This window comes from Ochotona princeps, chromosome 13 (assembly GCF_030435755.1).
Source record: "Ochotona princeps isolate mOchPri1 chromosome 13, mOchPri1.hap1, whole genome shotgun sequence".
In the NCBI taxonomy this organism is placed as follows: Eukaryota; Metazoa; Chordata; class Mammalia; order Lagomorpha; family Ochotonidae; genus Ochotona; species Ochotona princeps.
In genome coordinates, this window is record NC_080844.1 from 54916361 (window position 1) to 54942492 (window position 26132).

The window sequence follows — 26132 nt, forward strand, 5'->3', positions numbered from 1 at the left end:
AGGAATGACCTGGTTGGTGATGCCAGAGCGCCTATCTTTCAAAGACCAGGAGGCCAGCATTTCAAGAATTTTCTTCTGCTTTCCTTGACTTTCCAGTGGCTCACTGCTGGCATATACAGAAATACATGGGCTACAGCAGCCATGTAGAAGAAGCCGGAAAACTGCTGAAAAAGCTGGTCCTTGAAGAACGTAAAGGTATTCCACACTCGAGAGCACAGGGCATGAGCATGGAAAGTCAAGAGAAAAGCAGCTCAAAGAAGTGCTTACGTTTTAGCAAGAAATTGCTTTATTTCAAAAATCTATCTGGTATTTACTGGTGCTTACAAATACTGGCACTGGGTGGAGACTGTGGTTATGCACCAGCCACCACCTCCCCTACCACAGAGCTGAGACCAGTGGCCGGTGGGAGGGTAAAAGGCGAGTTCTCAAACATAAGTCCCTCAGAAATAGGCCACTATCAGGACACATACCTCAGAGCAATGATATAAACTTTATTCACATAAAGCAAAGAATCTCTTATTACTACATGTATGAGGCAGTTGGATTCCTTTTTTTTCTCAAGCAGATTTCCTCTTCCATCAGATTAAAAGCTCCTTTGGGAAGGGTCCTTGGCTTATTTCATAGCTTATCTCAGAGTACTTGACAGGAGGGCCCCGAATCAGCCTTGGACAACCAGCAGAACTGTCCCCTGCTTCCCACAGAGCTCCAAGGGGATGCTGTAGACCTACCTGCCGGTGGCGGTAGAGCAGCAGGCAGGCCACGATGTGAGTGGACATGATGGCACAGGACTTACTGGCAGCTGCAAGGCAAACACAGGGCTGCAGATGTATGTTCTCTGACACTTCCAAGATACTGAATTTTCAACTGAGTATTCATAACTATAATGTCTCCTACCATGGCTCTTCATGCTGAAATTTAGCAAAAGGAAGTGATCACATTACACAGAGCTCTAGCACAATGGACGTCATCAGAGATTACGATTCACTACGTCATAGCCTAAGACCGGGCCACTTTCAATCCAGCCCTGTGACATTAAGGGCTGGAATGGTCCAGAGACAGCTTCCCCAAAACATCAAAACCTGAAGCCTGGGTGTGTTCCAGGAGTGGGCTCCAGGCAGTCCTGCTTCCGTAGCCTGGACCTGCTCCTGGCCACAGCTGATGACAAATGCAGCACGGGCCCCCTCTTCCTGTAGGTGTTCACCCCTTAAAGTAAAGGCACAGACACGAAGGGAAAGAAAGCAGTGGACTGAAGTCACCAAAGTCAGGGCTCACATCCTAATTTCTACACTAATTCCATGACTTGGGCAAATCAGTTAAATTTCCAAGCCTCAGTTTCCTCATGGATAAAATGGAAATACCACCTAGCTCCATGGGCTGGGTGGGAAGGACATGATGGCCTGGCACAAACCCTCTAGGAATGGGTATGCAATATATTTGTATTATTTCCTTTTAACCTGGCCCAGAGGTGAGGAAGGACAGAAAACAACATGTTTGAGGATACTGTAGGGTATAATGCCATACTTCAAACATAGAAAATAATCATCATAGAAACTATATGAGCATATCCATGGAATAATCTGAAATAAAGGTATTATTTGTGATTTTCAGAGACAATAATGGATTCATGAAAATTACACTCATAGCTGAAGTTGTCTCTGGTGTACAAAAATAAAATCCAGCCATTAAAAAGAAACTTTTAATTAGCTTTTAAAAGCATTTATAAATAGAAAACAACCTAATACAAAATTGCATAAAATATTTTTAGAGATCTAGAAGCAATGACCCTGGCTGTTTAGGTATTTGCCACCTGCTGGGACCTTTATTTTGAGCATCTCGACAATCAGGAAGTTTAACCTTTCACATCACATCAGGCAGGGCAGATACAAGCAGGTGTGCTGGGGAAGGAATCTGTCCAAAGGCAGCGGGCAAAGGGAGCAGCTAGAGCACACGCAGCAAGAAGAGAGGAGGAAGCACAGAGCGTGGGCAGGAAGTGGCCAGTGACCACGGATGGAGCCCAGGCCCCAGCCGGCCACCAACGTGCCACGAGGTTCCCTCAGCATTTGACAGCAGCCTGCACCGAGGGACACAGGGAATGCTAGTTCTGCATCCCACCTCTCTTGGCTCTGGGCCACTCCCACATGTGCACAACTCCACTGAGAAGAGCAGAGCCTCGCAGAGGGCAGAACCATTCATACTCGCTTTGCAGTCTCAACAACTAACGCAAAGCCCTAACCGTAACAGCCACTCAATATTGTCTGAGTGAAAATGTTCCTGGGGTCAGAGGAGAAAGGGACATGCAACTTACAAAGCTAGATAAATTTGTGTAGCACAAATTAGCTCAAAACAACACATTCATAAGCAAAACAGGCCAAAAGGTCATTCTGATAATACCATTTTTTACAACGCACATGAACAGGTGCTAAAGATCAGAAGCTATGCGAGCTGTCTTACTCAGATCCTCTTAATCCCCACAGCATCACCTTCTAACAACCCATCTATCACCAGTGGGGAGTGTGGCAGTGGAAGTCAACCTCAGCAGACTCCGAAAGCTGTACGGTCTGGACTGCTGCACCTCCCTGAGTGTGAGCTGTGGGATTACAGAGTGCAGCCCTCCACTTACTGAAGAGGATGTGCTCGGCCAGATTCGAGATCAGCCTCCTGCGGAAGGATTCATCGGCTGCGTTTCTGGACTCGTTCGTGGCTGCATCCACACCTTCGTCAGCAGCATCACTGGGTCTGCAAAATGGGATGGAAGTCAGCCTTCCACAAGTTTGCTCCTTTCCAGATAAATCATACGGGGTTAATCTAAATGTATGAGGTATTTTGAATTACCATCTTTTAAATCTGAACAATAAATTATGTCTATGCACTGTTCTCCTCTGTAATATAATTTATTAATGTAAAAAAAAAACCTCTACTGGCCAACTAAGTTGTCTGTGCTTCCCTTCCAACATTCACAAGCAAGAAGAAATCATAGAAGCTGATGTTTCATTTTACAGTACTTTTAAAAATCAACACTTTGATGGGACTGCCACTGTGCCACAGTAGGTTGTGCCCATGGCCTGCGACCCCAGCACCCCCTATCAGAGTGCCAGTTTCCAGTCCTTGCTGCTCCATTTCTGATCCACCTTCCTGCTAATGCCACTATGAAAGCAGTCAATGAAGCCCCAGGGCTTGAGCTTCTGCCACTCACATGGGAGACGCATGGAGAGTTCCAGGCTCCCAGCTCCAGCCTGCTCCAGCCTTGGACATGGAGCCATGTGCGGAGTGAGCCAGCAGAGGGGAAGCTCACTGTGTCTCTTTCTCTTTTCTTCCCTCTCTTTCTTCTCTCTCTCTCTCTACCTTCTCTCTCTCTCTCAACTCTACCTTTTAAGTAAATGTTTACAAGGAAAAAATGCCAATACTTCATATTAAATGAAAAACTTCAACTTCTCTAGATTAGGATTAGAATTCAATGTGGATTCTGAAAAATCCAAATAGAAAAAATCCTTTATATGTTCAATCTATATACAATTTGTATAACCTAAAGTACCATCAAAAATAATTCAGACTCAGAAGCACCAATGAGATCTCCTACATGAGTCTCAAACTTGAGGAAGACTTTATATGCAAATAACCCAAAGCTTCCAAACTCATACAAAAATATGCCATTACTTCAACACTCCTGATAAAACCAAGAGAAAAATTTCTTCCATGAGGAAGGGAATGAGACGATACATATTTTTCATAAAGGTAACCTATGTTTAGGTGCAGCATAAGAGATAAGAAGAAATAAGAAGATAGCTCAGTAGGTTTAAGAACTCTGCAGATCTTACCTTGAAGGAAGTATAGCTGGCAGCAGGGCTTGTTCCAAAGAAAGGGGAGCAGTCACAGGTTTTTGACTTTGGCTTTCTAAATATTCCTGAAAAAATACACATAACATGTTCCACTCTGTCTTACTCTGTCTTACAAACATAAAATAGTTAAGTCTTTAAGAGGTTAAAAGGGAGTAATTTATCAAATGAGTCTTGGCATGGAGCATGGAAACTAGTTTCAATACCTAAAGCTATCTTCAGAAGTCTGGAACGATTCAAAGAATGTTGCTAAACATGAAACTTTCAGAACCAAAGACAGAAAGAATAGAATGATGTTTAAACAAAATCACCCAAGAAACTTAAAAATTTAACTTTTCTCACATCTTTAGGAAATTGTTGACATTATTAATAGTACTAATATTGACAACTGACAACCATACTTAAGGAAATATTTACTCAGTATTCAAAAGGACCTTAATCCAAAGGCAAATCATAACTAGAGAAGCTGTGTACATTTTAAAAATTAAAGCGTAGTAAGAAATGAGACGGCCCCTACGAGTGGAAGGCATTTGAGACCAGAGGCCCTCTCACGTGCAGTTAAAAATCTTCTCAACTCAAGTCAAGATGCAGGACAGACACATGGCCTGACCTCTGCTCCCCAACTCCTTCACTGCTCTTCTCTGCCCACCAGCCACCACTAGACCTTAGGACGTCTGAAACAGCAAAGACCTCCTGTCCCGCCTTTCAACGGGACTGACACCATCCCTGGGGACAAGTGGGCACTAGGTTCTGCTCAGTAACATACAGCCTCATCCCAACACTCAATTTCACTGAGCTTTTACATTTGTTTTGAAAATTCTCCTGTAAGCACAATTTTAAAACATAACACACTGACATATATTATAAAGCAATAAGCAAAACTCTACAAATAGCAAGAAATGTTGAACCAGGTGTCTCACCAAGACAGACTCGTTGTCCTTTGTGCAGGGCAAGGCTGGGGAACGTCTGTCTGCCCCCTGCCACTTGGGTACTCACAGTATCATTCATGGGACATATACAATTAGTAACTTTGGCTTAGTGCTTACAGGACAGGGTGGACCAGAGGCCCCACATCACGCAAAAGGCGGTCACTCAAGCCAGACTGCAACCCAGCTCTCTTGACTCCAGGCTGATGTTCTAATATGGCTCCATTCCTGCAGACACTCACCTTCAAGGAAAACGGCTGTGCAAAATCCACTCGGACGTAGCCATAGTTTTTCCTTAGCATTCTAATGACACCTCTTGCTACACTCCACAGGCTCTCATTCTTCTTAGGTTTGCCCTAATTTCCAATGTGGAAAAAAAAATCATACAGTGAGAAATAAAGCTAACACACACATTCTGTTTATAATTCCGTGTGTGTGTCCAAAGGTAGTTTTTTTTTTCCACTTTTATTTATTTTGAAAAGCAGACAGACACAGAGATATCACACCCACTAGTTCACAGTCCAATGCCCAAACAGCAAGGACTAAGCAAGGCTAAGCCAGGAGCTGAGAATTCAATTGGAGTCAGGAACCCAAATACTTGGAGACATTATCTCTTGTCTTCCAGGGTACACATTAGCAAGAAGCTGGACTGGAATCCAGACACTCCAATAATAGGACATAGTTTTCCCAAGTGCCATTTTTTTTAAGATTTATTAATTCAGAAAGAGAGAGATATTCTATCAAATGGCTCATTCTCCAAACAGTCGCATGAGCTGAGCCTGACCCATACTGAAGGCAACAGCCAGGAGCTTCATCCAGTCTCCCGCTTGGGAATAGGGACCCAAGTAATTGGGCTCTCTTCCACTGTTTTCCCAAGCGTAGTAGCAGGGAGCTGGATCACAGGTGGCGCAGCCATATGAGACGCTGGCATCACAGGCAACAACTTTATCCATGACACCACAATGCTGGTTCTCCCAAGCACCACTTTAAACCACTGTGCCAACTGCCCATCCTTTCATTTTGTTAAATGAAAACTGGAACTTCACTTGGAAAAAGACAACAATTAATGGAGAGGGGAAAAAAGCATTCAAAAATATCTGGTAGTCACAGATGCCATGAAATGTAGTGTCCTTAGGGGGGTAACAGTAAAAAAACAAAAAAAAATCAGCACAGGTTAATTCAGTACAATGCTCAGATAATTTACAAAAATACAACTGTAATTTGTAGGAAGACAATTGATTGGATATATAAAACAAAGAGAGATTTCCAGGAAAGGATGTGGAAACAATGGATCGGTTCCATGGATGGGCTTATGGGAATCCCCATAATCTCAAGTCAACTCCCTGTTGCTGATATGTAAGCTCCTCAAAGCCACTTCCCTAATCCTATGTGACCCTCAAGCTATAAACGCCTGATGCCACTTAATAAACCTCGGCTACTGACCATCAGTCAGTAGTCCACACATATGATTATCAGCTCCATGCACCAAGTCCATCGCTGCTGGACAGTAAACAGGGGAAAATAAGCCTGAAAAACTTCCTGTAACTCTTGGATAAAAACAAGATGCTGAGCAGGCACCACAGCATAGTAGGTTAAGCCTCAGTCTGTGGTATCAGTATCCTATATGGCTGCCAGTTCTTGTCCCAATCGGTCCACTTATGATCCAGTTCCCTGCTGAAGGCCTGGAAAAACAACTGAGGATGGCCCAAGTTCTAGGCCCCCTACGCCCAGGTGGGAGACCCAGAAGAAGCTCTTGGTTCCTGGCTTCAGATTGACTCAGTTCCAGCCACTGAGGCCATTTGGGGAGTGAACCAGTGAACAGATCTGTCTCTCTCTCTCCATCTAGCCCTCCCTGTCTCACCTTCTTTCTCTGCAACTCTGCTTCTTCAATAAAACTAAACCTTAAAAAAAATGAAACAAAACAAAAGAGGTCACAAAGAAGTCCCTTATCTGAGGTCTGATTATCACCAGTCTAAACACAAACACCAGACAACTAACCCAATGCCACAGCCAACTTCACAGTGGCCATTCCCGAAACATTACTGAACGCCACGCAGATAATAACTCAGGCCTATCCCTGGATTTGGTAGGGTCCTAGGAACATTCCTTCAGGTATGCTCACACTGCAGCCAAACTACATGCCTGTGATCCATATACTCTTGCTACTCAGACACTTCAAAGTTCACCGAAAAAAAATCCCTGCCACATCTCAGATTAATCTGTACTTGCTGTAATGACATAACCCACCAGCTCTCCAGCTTCTCTTAGCATTTATACATAAATAATAATCTCTGGAGAGAAAAATTCACCCATCATGCCCCAGATTACAGAGAAAGTCAGCAGCAAGCAAGCGTTTTTCATTTCCTAGTCCCATGACAGACTGGCATGGACCAGTCCAGTCAGGCCCCTTCCTCCAGGCTCAGAAGATATCAGCTGGGCACCAACCACCATGCTAACACAGAGGACGAACACCCCTCACTGTGACTGCTCTGCCACATGCCATGCAGTGGTATCAGATTGGGTACTACCAGAAGAACAAGCCTTAGCAGATTCTAGAAGCAATGCAAACCATGAAAGCTAAATCTGAAAGATCTGAAAAGTCAGGGTTCCCCCGCGTGGGCAGGGCCCTTACCAGCTGTTCGCCATTGTAGTGGCCTTCAATGATCCGGTCATAGGAGATTCCCACAGGAATGATGAGGATATCTGGGATGGTGTTGGTGGACAGCGTGTCAACCACCACTGAGAGAAGCCCAGCCCGGGCACAGGAGGTTTTCCCACTTCGGGAGCGTGTGCCTTCCAGGAAAATCTCCAGGAACTGCTGCTGTCGGAGCAGTTCAACTATATGCTAGGACACAGGGAGACAAAGTGGAAAATGAATTTGCACATGAAACTAGACTGTGCAGCTTAGGATGAGCTCTGGAAAATCGCAAAAAAAGCTAGACAAAAGCTCTAACTTCACTACTGACAAACTCTTCCCACCAATAACTGCATCTCATCCTACACTTACACTGTGACTTTTTTTTAATGCCTCACAACTCAGGGAACAGCCATTTATAAATCTCAACTTGATGTCACATCTCCTTTTCCTTGCCCTGTGACAGCTGACACGATCGCCTTCGGGTAAGTAGGGACATACGTACCCCGTGCAGCAGGGCTCTATAGAGGATGTCTTTCCGTCCGTCTGGTGTTTCATCCAGTCTCCGGCGTATGAAAAAGCCCCCAAGCTTATGAATCAAGGTACTAGAAATTCAAGAATGCACGAATTGTTTACAAGGAAAAATGTAAAAAGCACACTGAAATTCGAAGGGACTTTAAAACATCTGCCATATGAACACAAACCACGTGTGCTGTGGGGACTGCTGACAGTGAGTGTGTGGACCTTTTCCCATTTTCCATGCTGCAAACCCGCGTCACCCACTGACATTATTCATAAGTCTATGGACTGCTGCTGTGCATAATGAAGTTATATTACATGATGTATTAACTCAGATCTGATGGAACAAATTCTACAAGGATTATGAGATGCTTCTAGATTATGCAAACCCTGTCCAGAGACTCAAGACAACAACAGCTAAAATGTGCCCCTGGCACGTTTACCACAAGATGAAAATGTTACAAAGCTCCCTGCAGGAAATCTCCCCAAATAGCTAATGCTTAAAGAGGCAGGGATGAGCCTGTCAAACTGAAATCAAGCATAACCATCTTTCAAACCATGAACCAAAAATTTGCCTCTTTTAAGCAGAGGAATAAAGCAATTCTTTGCATAGTCCCATATCTCTTTTAGCAATTTTGAATTTTGATACTAGGTCGAGATTTTCTAGGTCAACTTTAACAAACTCATACCCCTTCTTATTCTTTTCAAATATCATGATAGTAACATAAATATTAATTCATACTTTCGCTTTCCTGTATAGTCAGTTTAAGGAGCCCTAGGTAAGACACTGCGAAAACTCAGTAACAGTACTCTGACAGTAAAACACTGCAGAAAAACTCACAGTGACTGAGATAGCCAACCAGAAAAAATTACACATTTTGAAAAGTGGAGAATGCGAAGATCAGAAAGAAAGCTCACAAACAGACCCGGTTATCCACAGTGTGTCTATCCACAGTGTCCTGGGTCTGAAGAGAGGAAGAACTAAGCAATGACGGACACTGAGTTCACACACGGAAGACTGAGACCATGAGAGAACATCAGTGTTTCTGATAGCTGAGAACCAGATCTGCAGAGAAAGAGTAATGCGTGATCGCGGCTACAAGAGAGGCCAGCTTTGCTCAGGTCCTTGGGAAGGCGGGGCTCTTCTGCCAGCGACTTCCTAGCGGCTTGCTAATTCAGCCTCCCAGACTCCCTGACAAAGAGGTTCCTTGGGAAGAGTTAACTTGGAAAATAAACAGATAACTCTAATGTCTAGAAAAGCATTTTAACCCTGTTCGTTCCTATCACTTGGTGGTATCATCATTTATTTGTCTAGAGACTCCATTAGACTATAAGCCACCTGAGGGCAAGGTCACTGGAGAATGCCCCCTCTTATCTACAGTTGGGTAGTATCACTGCTGCCAGTAACGGTTTATCTGATGCTGGCTGGTCACATGACTCTGAATGCTGACAGAACCCTGAGTTAGGGCATGAAAGAGCTCCCGGATTGTAAGGCTGAGGATCAGACTTTACAAAGAAAAACCCTCGTTGAACACACGGCCCTCTTTCTCAAGCTCTACTTGCAGATTTCACCTGAAAGATGATTTTGCTTTTAACTGTGAAACCAGTTTCCAAAACCAACTCACCCCACGCCCTGCTTGTTGGTGCTGAGACCCACTATTTGTTTACCCAGGAGAGCATCCAGAGTCTTCCCCACACCTCTCCCCTTTGCTATGCCTTTCAAGAACAGCAGTGCATGCTATAAATTCAACTTATCAAATATTTCAAAGTACTTTTCAAACCTATTCCCTCCTTTATAAGGAAACATTTTACCATACTCCTAAGCAACAATGGTTTTTCTACTTACTTACTTGTTAAATTCTTTATTTAGTGGAGGACCAAGCTTGTGATTATAAGGTAAAGTATGTCATTACAAAAACTAAAAGAAAAATAAGAAAAAGAAAAGAAAATGGAGGGTAGGATGGGAAGTATTCTCAAAACTATGTATTTGAGGATCCAGCATTGTAGCCTAGTGGCTTAGTCTTGCATACATCAGGATCCCATAAGGGCACCAGTTCGTATCCCAGCTGCTCCACTTCCCTTCCAGCTCCCTGCTTGTGGCCTGGGAAAGCAGTCCAGGATGGCCCAAAGCCTTGGGACCCTGCACCCACGTGGAAGAAGCTCCAGGCTCCTGGCTTCAGATCGGCTCATTTCCAGCCATTGTGGCCATTTGGGGAGTGAACCAGTGGATGGAAGATCTTTCTCTCTCTCCTTCTTCTCTCTTTAAATCTGACTTCCCAATTAAAAATAAATAAATCTTTAAAATATCTATCTATACGGCCCGGCGCCATGGCCTAGTGGCTAAAGTCCTCGCCTTGAATGCGCCAGGATCCCATATGGGCGCTGGTTCTGATCCCGGCAGCTCCACTTCCCATCCAGCTCCCTGCTTGTGGCCTGGGAAAGCAGTCGAGGATGGCCCAATGCCTTGGGACCCTGCACCCGCGTGTGAGACCCGGAAGAGGTTCCTGGTTCCCGACTTTGGATCGGCACAGCACCGGCCGTTGTGGTCACTTGGGGAGTGAATCACCAGAAGGAAGATCTTTCTGTCTGTCTCTCCTCCTCTCTGTATATCTGACTTTGTAATAAAAATAAATAAATCTTTAAAAAATATCTATATATAGATAGATAGATAGATAGATAGATTTTTTAATACATAAAATTTACTAGCTTTATACAGCTTTTTTTCAAAAAAGGAAAAAATACTTCATTATCACTTGCTGAACTTTGGTGAAAGGACCAGAATTGATCTAAGGCCTTCTTATTTGATTTGATCTTTCAAAATGGAAATCCGAACTTGTTCTTTCTTGAGTAAAGGATGGTCTCTAAACTCTTGGCTTAGCAACTGCTGCTCTCTGGTCCTCACCACCAAGGTCAACACACCCTGCCTCCGACCTCCGATCCTTCTGCGGCACCCCCTCTCCTCACCTTGCCTAACTGTGTATTACATCCTGACCCTGCAGTACTCTTGAATCTCTGCCATTTTATTTGTTATTTCCTCTAAATGGAGTACATTCTCTGAAAACTGCTAAAGAAACACTTTTTGTTGCACTGCCCTTGCCACGGGCATCCTTCTCTACTGTAAGAGGAAGTCAAAGCAACAGGTGCAATGCAGATTCTCATTCTCCTTTCTGCCGCTTCTGCCACGACCCTGCCCTCAACACGCTTCCCTGCCGCTAGGCTCGCTGATTTGCTATAACAGCTTGCCAACTGTCTTCTATTCATTTGATAAATACTTACCAGGCCCTTAAAATCTACACACCACAAATTCCATATAAAATATATGGATAACCATGCTAGCCTTAATATGATTTTTGGGGGGGGGGCGGGTGAGCTCTCCAAATTGTACATCATAAACATGCACTGCTTTTACAGCAAAAGAAAATAAGTTAGCATCACAGCCCAGAACAAAGGGTATATATTAAACATAAAAAATTCAAACCACAATCTTTTCATAGTTTAAATTTCTAAACAAACTGATCTTACCTGAAGATTGGAATGTTGAGATTATTGCCTGAGGCGATGTAAGGTGCTTTGATGTTATGGCAGAAGAGAATGAAAGTGAGCAGCAAATAGTCAATATGGGATCTATGAACCGGCAGAAATATAAGCGGCAAATTCGTCTAGTGAAGAGAAGACACCAAACTTAAAATCCAAGTTTAAAGTTCAATCACACTTTACAACTGCCTGTTTAGTGAGAATCACTTCAATACTGGCTGGTCATTGACTCGCCCTCTAACAAACAGTTAATACTATGAACTCAGTGAAGTTTCACACTTCTCTAACTACAGACCAGATGTGAGCTGGGGATGGAAGGGGGAGTGATCAAGTGTTCAAGTTCATCCTGTGTCTCTTCTGAGAGGCAGCCCTGCTCACATGCTCAGGCTTGGTCTGCCATGGAAACCTGCGCAATGCACTATTTCTGATTGGGAGTATTCACCTGTCTGTGCCTCTAGCTCATTACCAATAAACAGGGACTGCCTGGATTTTCAGGGTTGTTACAAGGTAAGGTGCACAAGAAATCCTGCCTCTACGGAGCCCCTCCTTTAAGCCTCTCCTCCTCCCCAGACACAGATCACAAAAGGACCATCTGCAAAAGAACTCTCACGGCTGCTCTGCAAACGTGGGGGAACAGAAAGGTGGAGTCCCAGAAATTCTTGCCTCGGTTGCAGCTTTAACCATCTCAAGCTGGCCCTTGTGAATCTGAATGTTCCAAAAAAAGCTGTTGAACAGTTTGAGCAGCACCCACCCAGTCAGTCTGAAAGAAAGACAAGAGAGCAGCTAAAATACAATGCTCATATATATACATACATATATTATATACACACACATATACATTATATATATATACATAGTTAACTTTCATCTAAAGTTTCTGAACCTAAACCCAAACACTTGTAGATGACTTCACGTCTGTTTTTGCACACATGTGCATGTAAATGACTTGTGTGTGTGGGTGTGCGCATCTGAACTGCAGAACCAGAGAACTGACCTGATATAGTTATTCAGATATGCCACATACTGAGCTGTGCACTAACGATGAACTCTTCGCTTACCTTCCTACTTTGTATTTCGTAACTTCACATATCAGAAGTGAATGCCAAACATTTAGTGAGCAGAATGGCTCCTCTAACGCACACAGCTGGTCCTTTTAAGACAGACATGTGAAGCCTGACTCACAGTCAGTCTAAGCAGTCGGATGTCAGCAGGGATCCCATGGTTGCTAGCAACTAACAGACTGAAGCAGGTTATAGCGCCCCCCAGGGTTCCTGCACAGGGATGCTGACTAAGCAGAGAAAGGAGAACAGAGGGAACGCCAGAAACTGGTACATGTTCGAGCAGAGTACTGTGTGAGGAAAGAGCGCTCGGATGACTCAACACTACTTGCTCATGGCAGGACGGTTCCTGCCTGAGGTCCTGGCTTCACTTTAGGACCTACCTGATCAGCCCCGGTGAGACTGTGGCAACCATTTCCTGGAGAATCTTTCTGGCTTTCTTTTTCACCTTATTGATGGCTTTTGATTGTTGCTGGTCAGACCCATCAGGGTTTAACTCGGCGGCTACTTCTGCAATTGCCTCTTGTACTCTGATTTGAACATCAGAAGAGAAAGTAACAGGTTTTACACTGCACCCTGTCGGTAATCAGCATTTTCTAAACTGCAGTTATAAATCGCAAAACAAACATATGTTCTCTTTAATATGCAGTGACACAAGAGAATACATTCAAGTTGGAAGCTTGTCTGCTAACCTGACTTGGGAGCCTTCCTAGTAAATCAAAAGAACCTTAAGGAATCTGCAAGAGAGGCTTAAGAATTTCAGCACAGTTCACTGGGTGATAGCTAGAGAAATCTGAAATTTCCGGCTGTGACGGGAGACACAAAGGTTAAAAGGTTACTTCTTTAGTCAGCCTACTCAGAGATATGCAGACACCCACTGTAACATATGTTTCTCTTTCTAAAAATTATGGATTTATATCTGAATTTCTCTTGTGAAGATCAAAGAGGGACAAAAATATTTACCATGTTTTTATTTTTCCCCAGTAATTAAAAAAAACATGGTTCAAGATCAAAATAACACAAAACAATGAGTAGTGAAGAAAGGAAAATTTTTATTCCAGTTTTGTTAAGCTTCCATTAAGTTAGGAGAGAAACCCTGGAGTTAAACCACTTCTAACATTGCATTAGCAATCAAAGCCGGCGGAATGAAACATACTTGAAGGTTTGACTTGAAAACAGAATATATAATAACCCAGGAGAGTTTCATGTTTTCTCCCATGGTGGCTACGAAATTTTGAACTAAAGAATACAGACGGGACTCTACAGAGTACCTTAACTCATTAACATGAAGAGTCATCCCACAACTTAGTCATATGCTCCACGCCTTCCCTGAAAAACACTAGACACATTCCAGCCAAGAGTGTTTCCACAAGTCATTAACATCACTGTTACACTTCTATCTTCCAACTTCTCACTTGTTCTTTTAATAACATTACTTGAGCACCTACTATGTGCCCACTGCTCAAGCCATGCCAACTACACACCTACCAATGACTATTCTGTTTTCAAAGCAGCTCCTCAATCTATCCTGATCTCCCACTCCCCAGATTCAGGCAAATCTCTAACATGGGCCATGTTCTTGGGCTGGAAAGTCATCACTAAGATCTTAGTAAGATTCTGACCTTGCTCTCAGAGAAGCTTGCTCGCAAATGAGAGCAGCTGATTTTAGCTCAAATGGAATGGTAGAAAGAACTCCCTGGAAGCAGTGCATTTTGCTTATGATGACTTTCTAGCACAGAATGTGTACCTAGGTACTCAATAATTATTTGATAAATATGAAGTCCTTCCAATAAAATCAAGTGCAATATCTGCAATGTCAGTATCATAGAAAATGTGACAGAAAACTCTGCAAACACACATCTCTGAATTCTCCTTTCATGCAGCATTAGAAACTCCTTCAACTACTGATCCATAAAACATGACTGTGATTCCTACATGGCACCGTTCACCACAACCTTCTGTTCTTCCCTTCTGCAGTCATCTCTACAGCTTAAGATCTCATGCTGGGAAACGCAAGCTCTTCTTGGGACAGGGCTCCAGAGACACTGAAGATTAAGGTGAGTGGCTGGCCCACTCCCACCACCCATCCTCATCTCTCCCCACTTTGACAACAGTCTCATGGCCCTTACCTGGTGCTATTCAGCACATTTTCAGTCACGTTGGTGGCAAACATGCCCTTATGCACATCTCGTTCTTGAACAAAAAGAACATAGGAAAGCTGTCTTGCAAGCCATCCTCGGTGCCTGCAACAGGAAGATGAGTTAGCAGAGAAGAGGAAGGTATGAAGGCAGCTGCTAAGCTCATGCCGCAGCAGTTTGTCTCCTGTGAAAACCAAGCCTGATAACATCCACTCCTACAGCAGTCTCCTTGATTGTACAGGATACTATGTAGCTCATTTTATTCAGGGTTTCTTTCTCATATTCTAAGCTGAAACAAACTTTGAATTGGTTTACTAATGTTTGAACAATGCTATTTTTCTGAATGATAACCTTTCTGCAATCCCAAAAGGATGGAAATATCTGACTTTGTTCACACCATGAAGAGGGTAAATATACTGAATGCTGTATGCAATATACATATAATACATTCATCTCAAAGATATGCATTCACACAAGCAAGGACACACCCAGAGCCATCCCTCAGCGTCTGAAGGGATTCACTGCTTCTAGAACGCTCGCAGGCAACAACATGTGAGGATGGTGAAGTCCCTTAAATATAATGGTACAGTAGCAGTGTCCAATTTCTTGAACGCCCTCTCATATAGTTTACATTCTCTCTAGATTATATATAACTTACTCCCTTGTACAAGGTAAAACTATAAAAATAGTAACACTATATTTTTTAGGAAATAATCACATTTAAAATTATACTTCTTTAGTTCAGATGCAACTGTTTGTCCCCTAGTTTTTTGATGTGCTGTTGGTTACATCCATGGAGCACCAAAGGTGTACAGAGAACCTATGGAGCTTTTAATTATAGCTAGGGGCTATAAAAAGATAAATTTGGAAGTATGCTTACTATGAAGACCTAACTCTTATGTTCTTATGGTACTTCTTCTAAAGACAGTCCCTAACTTTCCAGTAGAATTAATGAAGGTATTATGCATAACTGGCCCATGGCCTGAATGCCTGGATTCTGGGATCACGAAGCCTGCTGCTTGTGTTGATTGGTTTTCTTTTTCTGTAAACTCAAATGTATCACACTAGAGAGGGCATGTCCACAACAGTGACAGTGACCAAGTGGTGTGTACTTGGAGGGGACATGAAGACGATGTTATAACCAGGATGCTACAAACCATCCTCATGTGGTCACTTAAAATCACTGCTAACAATTATACAATGCTTCATTGTGACAGAGTTTAAAAGATCTTAAACGCAAGTGGCTCACTGTGAAGGGATCCAGAAGGCCGCCACTGAGGACACAGAATAACTCGGTGCCTGAACCATCCGCTCCTCCAGCTCTCCTCCCTGCCACTCTTTTTCTTCCTCCTTCACCTCTATCTTTTGAAAGTTTGGCCTACTCTATTAAGTGTTCCTCCTAAACTCTTTCTTCAGGGAATATTTTCAGAACGAATACCAGAATGGACAAAGTCTGTGCTCCTTTTGAAATCCCTCTGCAATTGACCACACATCCTAAGTGTCAGGACAACAAGAGAAACTTTCAGCTTTACTCATAAAATATCTGGTTACATCAAGAATAAAAGACTCTATTCATAGGATTTTAATATCAGCCATGCATTTTAAAAAAAAGAAAGAAAGAAAAGAAAACCTCAATGGATCACAGCTTCCTACCTGTGTTTTAGATATAAAAGAAATAGAGAAAAGAACAGCCTGGGAGTGAAATAAAAAATATGTCTTGACTTTGACCGTATTTCTACTTAAGAAACAGCAAAGCTTCATTCATGTAGAATATGCTTTTGTGTGTGATCTCATTATCCTTATGAGCAGTGACATCAGAAAGCCTTCACATTTAAATACTGACTTCTTGGGTCATTTTTTTCATAAAATTTCTAGAATATCTCATCACCTGAACATGTACTCTTAGAACTGTGAGCCTGTAGCTTATGTGGCCACTGTTTTCTCTTGATCAAAGACACTAACACCCCCTGCCAGCCCTCCTTCCTTATCTACCAGCCTGGATGCCCATTCAACAAAGGCCCTTTTCTCTCACCCCAATGGTTACGTGCCCAGCTCCCAATGCCTGGAATTGAGAAGTAGTAAGTATGAGAAAGTCTTCAATGAATAATACGTTCAACCAGCATCTCCTTAATACAGGAAAATATCTTCTAAAACCCTACAGACCAGGCACATTTTAGGCACACATTCAGACTGCACAGCAAACAGTTAAGTCATACTTTCAGCTCCCTTCATATGCAAAACTGTTACATGAACAAAGTGTTCCACATAATATCTAACAGTGGTGGCAGTAAGATGCCGCTGTGTAGCTGCACTGTTTCTTAGGTTTAGATAAAACCTCTTGTGTCAGAAGCTCATATCCTCCTAACTCCCAAAAACCAAAAAGATGTCCATTTTAAAGTATACTGATTATCATGACTTTTTCTTTTGATATTTATTAGAAGTGTAAAAAATATTTTCTTACCTTGTGTGAGTTTCATTGATATAAATAACATTCCGCAAACCCAAAGATGGGATACTGGGGTTGAAAAATTTCTCCTGTGCAAAACAAAATAAATGGAAGCATAAATACACAAGCGGATTGGTGGTGAAGCACTCAGATTAGTCATTCTTAACTATTCTGAAAGTTCAAACATGAAGTATGATATTGTTTCAAAACTAAAGAGATGAAGATAAAATAGAACTTTCCAGCCCTTAAAGCAGGTTACAAACTCAAAATTAGTCCTTAAAACTGAAGCAAATACTATCTTGCCTCATCGAAGGAAATACTATTTTGCCTAGTCAGGCCCCACAACTCGATCTCCAATTGATTAAATGCACAGGTAGCATAAATCCTTGATACAAATATCAGAAATCTCAGAGTTTCCAAAATGTAAAAACATCATGCTACATCCCATACCATTACTGTTAGATTACTAAATCTTCGAACAACCCTCACATGTAAGAACTCAGAAGCGACTATCCACTCAGGGAGAAAACACACATCCTCAGGCCAACCTCCTCGCAGGTAATCTAAAAGACAATCCAGAGACTTCTGCTGGAAAGCCCAAACCTATGGCTTTACCCAAGTGGGCAAAATGAAAATGTTCCACAAATAAAGGGTTGAAAAGCATTACACACCCTCAAAAACATGTAAGATATAACTAAGTGAAACCTCTTTCAAGAAAAGGAAAATAGTATTTCAGAGAAAGCACAGCCAAATATCAGAAAATCACCACCAACACACTTTCAAACAATTTGTTTTTTAAAAAGAACATGCCATGGGAAAAAACTGAAATCAAGCTCAGCTCCAACTGGTTCTACATTTAGGCCAAACATCATGACATGACAGTATCTATCCACACTCCAACCACTACCAGTAAGTTCCTATATTTCCTTCCAATGTAAAGAATTCACTGTAAAATTACAGTTCAGATATTGTTTTTGCTCTAATATTGTAGTTAAGGCATTGTTTTGAATAGATGAGGTGCCAGATCTAAAAGAAAAAGCCACATGGTTAAATCTTTATTTCCACTGTCCTATAAATCTGAGCTGGTCCACTCCAAGACTAGAAATTTCCATGATCTTTCCATTCACCACAAGTCTTGCAAGGCACTTGTGGTTTAACAACAGCAATATTTGCAATGGAGCACCTTTGAGCTGACCTCAACAGTTCATGTAAACAGCTTGGGCTCCACACAAATCTCTCTTGTATTAGGAAATCACTTTATATCACGCTCAGAATTTTGCTTCCTGTCAAGCCAGTTCAAATGGAAAACTCCCACAGCAGTTAGCAATTCACACAGCCTAGGAGCAACCTCTGTATTTGGCAGGTACTATGTTGGCAGATCTTCCGCATCCCTACAACTGTACCATCCACAAAGCGTAACATCAAGAAACACATTATAAAAACCTCGGCAACCTCAGGACACACAATCAATCCTACGTTCCCATGCTAACATGGCCCTGCCAGCTGCCCGAAGAAGCACCTGTCAGCCAGTAAAGTCTTCCCAACCACTCTGCTGGAATGTGGGAGACACTGGCTTGCATTTTACACCAAAATACACACATGATCCTTCTTCAACTTTCCTCCTCACACTTCAGTGCTTTCTTCATGATCACAGCAACAGGCATTCAGACATCAGGGTTTTCACAAAAGCAGAGCTACAGCTTTACTTCTCCTTGGGTTCCAGTGTCTTCCCCTCCTCTTGGTAGGATTCTAACATTCAGTGCTGAAGTCCAGCATCTGGGGTGGGCATGATGGCCGGCAGGCTCAGCTGCTGTCTGGGATGCTTCATCCCATATCAGAATGTAGGTTGCAGTCCCAGCACCTCCACAAGCAATTCGGCATCCCTGCTAATGTAACCCGGAAGGCAATGGAGGGTGGGTAATGCAGCCCAGAAGGCAGTGGAGGGTGAGTTAACTGCTTGGGTCACTATCACACACATGGCAGACCCAGACAGACTTCAAAGCTCTCTGTCACAGTTTGGCCAGCCCTGCTGCTGTGTGCGTCTGGGTAGTGAAGCATGAGACAGATAATCAATGTCTGCTCAATCCCTCTCTCCCTTTCCTTCCCCCCCCCTTCCCTCTCTCCTAGACCCCCTCCGCTCTCTTTTTTTAACCTGAGGGTTTGCTGGGGCTGGTATGGTGGTGTGGGCTAAATCCCCACTTGTGGCACCAGCACTGCGTACAGACGCCAGCTCATGTCCCAGCTGCTCTGTTTCCAATCCAGCTCCTTGCTAATGTCCTGGGAAAGCAGCAGAGGATGACTTAAGTCCTTAGGCCCCTGCACCCACATGGGAGCCCCAGAAACAGCCATTGGCTCCTGCCTTTGGCCTGTCTCAGCTTTAGCTGCTGTGGCCATCTGGGGAGTGAACTAGCAGACGCAAGTTGCCACCTATCCCTCTGTAATTCTTTCAAGTAAAATAAATGTTTGAAACATACAAGGGTTTACAAATTTAAATTTTTTTAAAATCTACCAACATTGTCCCTGTCTACACTGTTGGGAGACACCTCAGTGGCAGCATGATGGACTTTCGAATGCTCATGAAAGGTATCCATTGTAAAACTGGAGGGGAAAGGGCCCTGCGGTGTGGCCTAGTGGCTAAAGTCCTCTCCTTGAATGCCCCGGGATCCCATATGGGTGCCGGTTCTAATCCCGACGGCTCCACTTCCCATCCAGCTCCCTGCTTGTGGCCTGGGAAAGCAGTCGAGGAAGGCCCAAAGCTTTGGGACCCTGCACCTGCGTGGGAGACCTGGAAGAAGTTCCTGGTTCCCGGCTTCAGATCAGCGTGCACCGGCCCGCTGCGGCTCAGTTGGGGAGTGAATCATCGGACGGAAGATCTTCCTCTCTGTCTCTCCTCCTCTCTGTATATCCGGCTTTCCAATAAAAATGAATAAATCTTTAAAAAAAAAACTGGAGGGGAAACCAGTGGGGAGGGGAGAAAACTTGAGGAAGGAAGGAAAACCCCAGTGCCTATTAAATTGTGTCATAAAACAAAATAAGAAAAAAAAAAGAGAATCTAGAACATCTAGAAGTTACATGAAGCTTCCCACTACTCTTTAGAAGAGTTAACTGAAAATTAGACCTATTCACCCTCCAAAAATCATACTAAAACTACAAAATAATCAGAATATTAACAAGCATTGGTTACGGGATTAATACTTACTCAATATATCAATGGAAAGAAAAACTGAGTCAACATTTTACAAGGAATATTTGGCTTCCAAATAAGGGTCTGAGAAAGTCATGTATTCCAGGTGAAGAGCCTGAGCCACATCTTTCACTGTGTGTTAGCAGGTGTGCACACAGCACTGTTCTTACCCAGCTCTGGGGAGTGCAGGCATAGCAACACCTTCCGACAAACGGCCTCTTCCGACTCATCAGGCTTTCTTTCCATTTTAGGGTCGCAGACCTGAAGAAGGTGGATCTGAAACCACACTCACCCTAATAAACATTAAGGAAGAAAGACTGCGTAAGTGGCAAGAAAATGATACTTGGCCACCTAATCTCTAAAAGGAAGACATTTCTGTACAATACAAACCTGGGCACCTTGTCTAACCACGTGTTTCACAGGATGGCTTTTATTGAAGGGCTGCCCCCACCCATAACCAATACTCAGACCTAAGCGTGGGACAGAAAGGAAAATTCAGGGCCTAAGAATAGTAACCAGTAGCCACAACCACATCACGTGCCAGGCAGCATTCAAAGCCGTGGAGGTCTAAGTCGTGGAGGTCACATGGGCTGCTGACAGAGCAATAAGAATAACTTCAGACTCCTGGATCCCAACGCTGCAACAGTTAAGCTTCCCTCCTTGTAAGCCGCTCCCACAACAGAACTACAGGGGTCTTACGTAGTAAGAAGTTATAATAACACAGCTAAAAATATTTAACTTTATATATAAACAAGGTAAACTCACGTAACACTCCTAGATCTTATCAAGAGATTTTAAAAGCTGGAATTTAGAGTCAGATCCAGATTTTCTGGTCTGAAAAATTTTCTCCTGATTTTATGTAATTACTTACTCAAATCTCGCAGAAATAACATTCTCAAAATAAGGGGAAAAAATTAAAGCAACATTGAGACAATATTGAAAACATACCAGGTTATGATGAAATATGAAAAATAATACTATCTATGCCCTCTGTATTGCAGCCACAATTTCTTATTTGAGGTTTACCTCCAATATAAAACTCCTGCTGATTAAGCATAACTATGGCAAATACATAACAAGAGAAAGAAAAAAAATTTCTTTATCATCACCCCACTGAATACAAATCAGGGTTTCTTTCTCCCACGCAAGAGCTTTTGTCTTTTAACATAAATGGCTGTTTTCTTCCCAATTAATACCCAAAACCCTGACATTTATTAGACCTGATAAACACACCTAAAATTAGGAGACAGTTTCTGTAGCTATTAACCTCCCTTGGATACACACTGCTGCCAATCTTTCTACCTCTAATACACCAAAATGAACATTCTAGGCTGAATTCTTCAATGCTTGCAGGACACTTACCCATTCCTCATTCGCATGCTTGCATCGACCAAGACTATAGTCCGAGGAATTCGGAAGATAAGAAACATCTATTGTGCCCAGGCTCAGTGCTGATTCATCCATGTCACAAAGTTTAACTCCCAAATCATGCGCTACAAAAAGAACATACATATATACACACCGTTGAAGCTCATGGAAAACCCAGACAGCAAGTGTGAGAACTCAAAAAGTTAACCCCTACATTATTTTGCACTATGACAGGATAGCAAATGATAATGGAATACCACTACCACATTGAGTCACGATGCAGAAATTGACCTTGACCCATTTATATGAACTCAAACTGTCCTTATTTAAAAAAAAAAAGTCAACATTTGCAATATTTGCATCCAAAACGTTCCTGAATATATAAACATATGTGGATACACTGTAGGCCTCTGGAAAAATTAGCAATGTAAAGTTATCTGCAAATGTATTTTAGACAAAAGGGGATCATATCATTCTTTTAATAATCAAACAATCTGAAGCAGGATGAATACATGTGTTTATTTAAACACCTGGTTGGGCCCGGCGGCGTGGCCTAGCGGCTAAAGTTCTCGCCTTGAACGCCCCGGGATCCCATATGGGCGCCGGTTCTAATCCCGACGGCTCGACTTCCCATCCAGCTCCCTGCTTGTGGCCTGGGAAGGCAGTCGAGGAAGGCCCAAAGCTTTGGGACCCTGCACCCGCGTGGGAGACCCGGAAGAGGTTCCTGGTTCCAGGCTTCGGATCGGCGCGCACCAGCCGTTGCGGCTCGCTTGGGGAGTGAATCCTCCTCCTCTCTGTATATCTGACTTTGTAATAAAATAAATAAATCTTTAAAAAAATAAATAAATAAACACCTGTTATGTAGATGCCCACAACTGACATGTTTTAACCTATAGGAAATTCTGCTTCAAATATATTTTGCAGTGTGAAAACCAAAATGGCAATTAAGTTTTCCATTGAAACTGAATGAAGCTCTTGAATTTGTTTGCATGTATACCTTAAAAGAAACGATGTTTTCACACTTAACACAACTATACAGCGCAAAAAAAAATTATTTTGGAATAACTGATTTATCCATTTCCTTTCTTATCTGTAAGCCTTTTTACACTCAAGAGAAAATCTTAGGTAAGAATGAACTCCAAATATAGCCGCCTGCTACCCTAAAATACAAAAGCTTCTTAGCGTAATCTCTATCCTCGGATTACTTTAGCTTTTGGCTGTGATTTGGCCTTTCCCATCTGGACAGTCAGGTACAAGTTAAACATATTCCCTTGAGGGGATATTGTGATTTCTGCTCATTCCCCATACGGGTTTGCCGCAACCGCTGCTGGCATTGTATTCTGTCCTTAACTATGCAGCAGAATTAGTAACAATCTAACTCGGGCACAGAGAGGAGCAAAGCGGTGCACCTGGCAGGGCAGAAAGTCCTCTGTATCAGACAGCAAAAATTCAGCGCTGGCCTGCGGGTTTCGGGTGCCAAGTGTCCATTCAACAGGGGGAGCCGCTGCCGCCTGAGAAGACAAGGGACCCAAGAGATGAGAGGAGCAGAGTGTGTGCCAATAGGAAGCCCACGCTCCTCCTCACCCCTCCCCACAGGGTTTACCCAAGGTCAACAGAGGGGGAAAAAAAAGGAGCAGAAAAGAAAAAAAAAAAACATCCTGCAGGCTCAGCTAGGGCCCGTGAGAAGCACAGAGAGGCGGGCAGGGGACGGGCCCCAGATCTAAATCCCGCACTGCTGGCCACCCGTGGGAATGTGAGCCTGCGCCAGCTGCTCAAACTCCCATGCCTCGGTCTCCCCATCTGGCAAACAGGCACAGGTGGATCCCAGCTCCCCAGCTGGCCAGGAGGACCCAGCAAGGCGCACCAAGCGCCCAGTGCAGCATGGGGCGCGGGGAGCACGCGGAGTGAACCACTGCCACCTCAGCATCCTCCCCAGCGGCGGGCAGCTGGGTCCACAAGGAGCCCCTCCTCCCCCTGGGAACCAGTCCTGCAGCAGCCTGGTCTCCCCGGTGCCCATGCCAGCACGAGCCCGGCCCATTTCTCAGGGGGAACCCCGGGGCTCGGGCCAGGGTAGGGGGACCCGCAGAGCCCGGCCACTTGCAGGAGTCGTGCCAGGTTGGCGGAAGAAGAGCAAGGACGCACCTGTCCCGGCACTCGCCTGCGCAGCCTCCCACAGCCCTGCGTCTCCACCCGGGCAGGAAGCTCCGGCTTCAGTGGCCGCGCTGCCAGCACTTCACGCTGCTGCCAGTGCCTGCTGCAGTGTCGCGGCCTGATGACGCCGGCGGCGGAGTGGCTGGGCAGGGAGGCGGGGCCGGCGCGTGGTGCGTGGGCCTGGAAGCGGGATGGGTGCAAGGATGTGGGTGGCCACAGATGGACCACGCTGCCCCGGCCATGAGAGAGGGCGTGCCTGCCTCAGTCCGCCCATGGGAGCGCATGCGTGGGCTGTGGGGTTTGCATGTAGATGTGTGACTTTAGGAGGAGAGGCGGGGATTCCTATGCTCCAAAAATGACTGGGTACCTTTGTTGTTGAGGAAGAAAATAGGATTGAAAAGAGAAGGTGTTGGACACACTCCCTTTAGGAAGACAGTGTCCCCCTTTCCCTTTGGGAGACACCGCACTGGGCAGTGATGACCATAAAGAATAATGTTGTGTGTATTTCAAAATCACACACACAAACACACCCAAATGTTTGGGGAGATGGATGTGTTACTGAGCTTTCATTAATCTACCATGTATTTGTAAGTCTTAACATTTGTAGCCTATATAAATGCAATGCAACAATAATTTGCAATTTACAGCAAGAAAAAAAAACTGATGTCTTTAAAGGCTCGAAGGAGTCTGAGTGCAATTTTGCCCACCGTTAACCCCTCACACAAATGGCACCAGGCACGAGAAGGTCCTTTCACACTATTTGTCATGCCATTGACAAGGCCAGGGTCATCAAAAGGAGGAAATGAGAAGCAAGCAAGAAGCCTTCAGCATGAACAAGGACCTGCAGGTTCAGAGGCAATCAAGTCCTGTGTCCCGGCCCTGTCCCTTCTGCACACAGTAACCCTAATTCTGTATCCAGAACAAACATTCGTGCCATGTCCATGCCAGCCACTCTCCACCCACAGCTCCCCAAAAGCCCCGCTTCCAAGCCAGGTGCAGGAAGCCCCCACCCAAAGACCATTTTCCCATTCTTCCGAGGAAGTCTCTCCACCCCTTTGTCCCTCTCGCTCTCTGGCACCCCTTGTCCCGTGACAGCCCGTGGGTGCTGACACTCCCACACTCCTACTTCTGTTCTTGCCATCCTCCCTGCAATTCTATCGTGCATTCCTGAACTGGTTCTACCACTCTTCCCAGAGGCTCCAGCCCTCAGTAACCACGTTCTCCTGTGAAATCACTATGGATTTACAATGGTGCCACATTTTGAGTCTGTCAGTCAGTGTTAAACTAAATGCTAAATAAATATTTGCTGTAGGGGGAGGAACAAGAAAAGCCAAGAATCCTTTCCTTGACCTTTCAACTTCTGTGTATACTTCCATGCTAAAATGCAAATATTGTCCTCTGAAATGAACCGAGATAACAGGAATAGGATATTCACATTTTTTCGGTCCAAGGTCCCAGCTCTATCCAATCTTACACACACCCTTCCAGCAAGCACACATCAAAGTACCCGAGGACTGCATGCGCACTAGAATAAAATGAGCTCTGATTCCAAAACATAATGAAATTGGGTGCGTGATTATTGGTCCCTGAAAAGGAAAGAGGGGGAGAACACTGAGAAAAGCCTCAGGGTTTGAGGTCACCACTCAAGCCAGCTGAAGAAGCGAAATGAGAAGGTGGCACAGGAGTGTTGCGATGTGAGCCAGAGTGGGAAATCGGATCGTCTTACACAGAGTCCCTGGTAGGCAGCTCTGTAACAAGTCATTGCATAAGGGTTGCTGCACTTTTTGGGGAGGTGGATTGCAATGCCAGATGTTTCAGGTTACTTAACGAGTTTGTTTTGGAAACAGATGACACCCTTAGCACAAGAATTACAATAATTTATGACAATCCAATCTAGCCAGCCAAGACAACCCAGAGCAAGAGAACTAAATTTGCTCTCCTCCCTGAAACCACTGGGGGAAAAAAAGAAAAATAAACAGGCAAATAAAAGATAATGACTTTGAAACATGGGTGCCCTGCAATGGTATAAAACAGTAACCACCTAGGAGGGGAAGCAGCTGAGGTAAGACTTATAGGTGCCTTAGTTTACCACCTCAAGGGGTTGCCCAGCTACATTCTCAAAGAGCTAAGCCGACTCACTGAGTTAAGAAGATAAAACAGGAAGCCCAGACAACCTGGAACTGAGAGCTGCAGGAAGGAGGAAGCCACAGAGAGAAAGAAGGAGCTGTGGGGAATTGCAGAAAATCATTTTTGAGAGAAAATCTTTTCAAAGATTTATTTACTTGGAAGGCAGAATGTTGGAGAGAAAAAGATCTCTCATCTACTGCTTCACACCCCCAA

The 26132-nt window shown here is 43.9% G+C and overlaps 1 protein-coding gene across 1 annotated transcript in view; it reads right to left on the reverse strand.

The window, feature by feature from the left end:
• Window positions 1-26132, reverse strand: part of GPAM (glycerol-3-phosphate acyltransferase, mitochondrial) — a 158687-nt gene that overhangs the window by 5524 nt on the left and 127031 nt on the right. The window contains exons 5-17 of the mRNA XM_004579846.3: window positions 21636-21766; window positions 20444-20566; window positions 17105-17178; window positions 14635-14748; window positions 12889-13035; window positions 12111-12207; window positions 11436-11572; window positions 7900-7999; window positions 7392-7604; window positions 5002-5115; window positions 3816-3901; window positions 2621-2736; window positions 729-799 (exon numbers count right to left, since the gene is read on the reverse strand). Of these exons, the coding sequence (XP_004579903.2) occupies window positions 729-799; window positions 2621-2736; window positions 3816-3901; window positions 5002-5115; window positions 7392-7604; window positions 7900-7999; window positions 11436-11572; window positions 12111-12207; window positions 12889-13035; window positions 14635-14748; window positions 17105-17178; window positions 20444-20566; window positions 21636-21766 (1523 nt within the window). The remainder of the gene's footprint in view (window positions 1-728; window positions 800-2620; window positions 2737-3815; window positions 3902-5001; window positions 5116-7391; window positions 7605-7899; window positions 8000-11435; window positions 11573-12110; window positions 12208-12888; window positions 13036-14634; window positions 14749-17104; window positions 17179-20443; window positions 20567-21635; window positions 21767-26132) is intronic.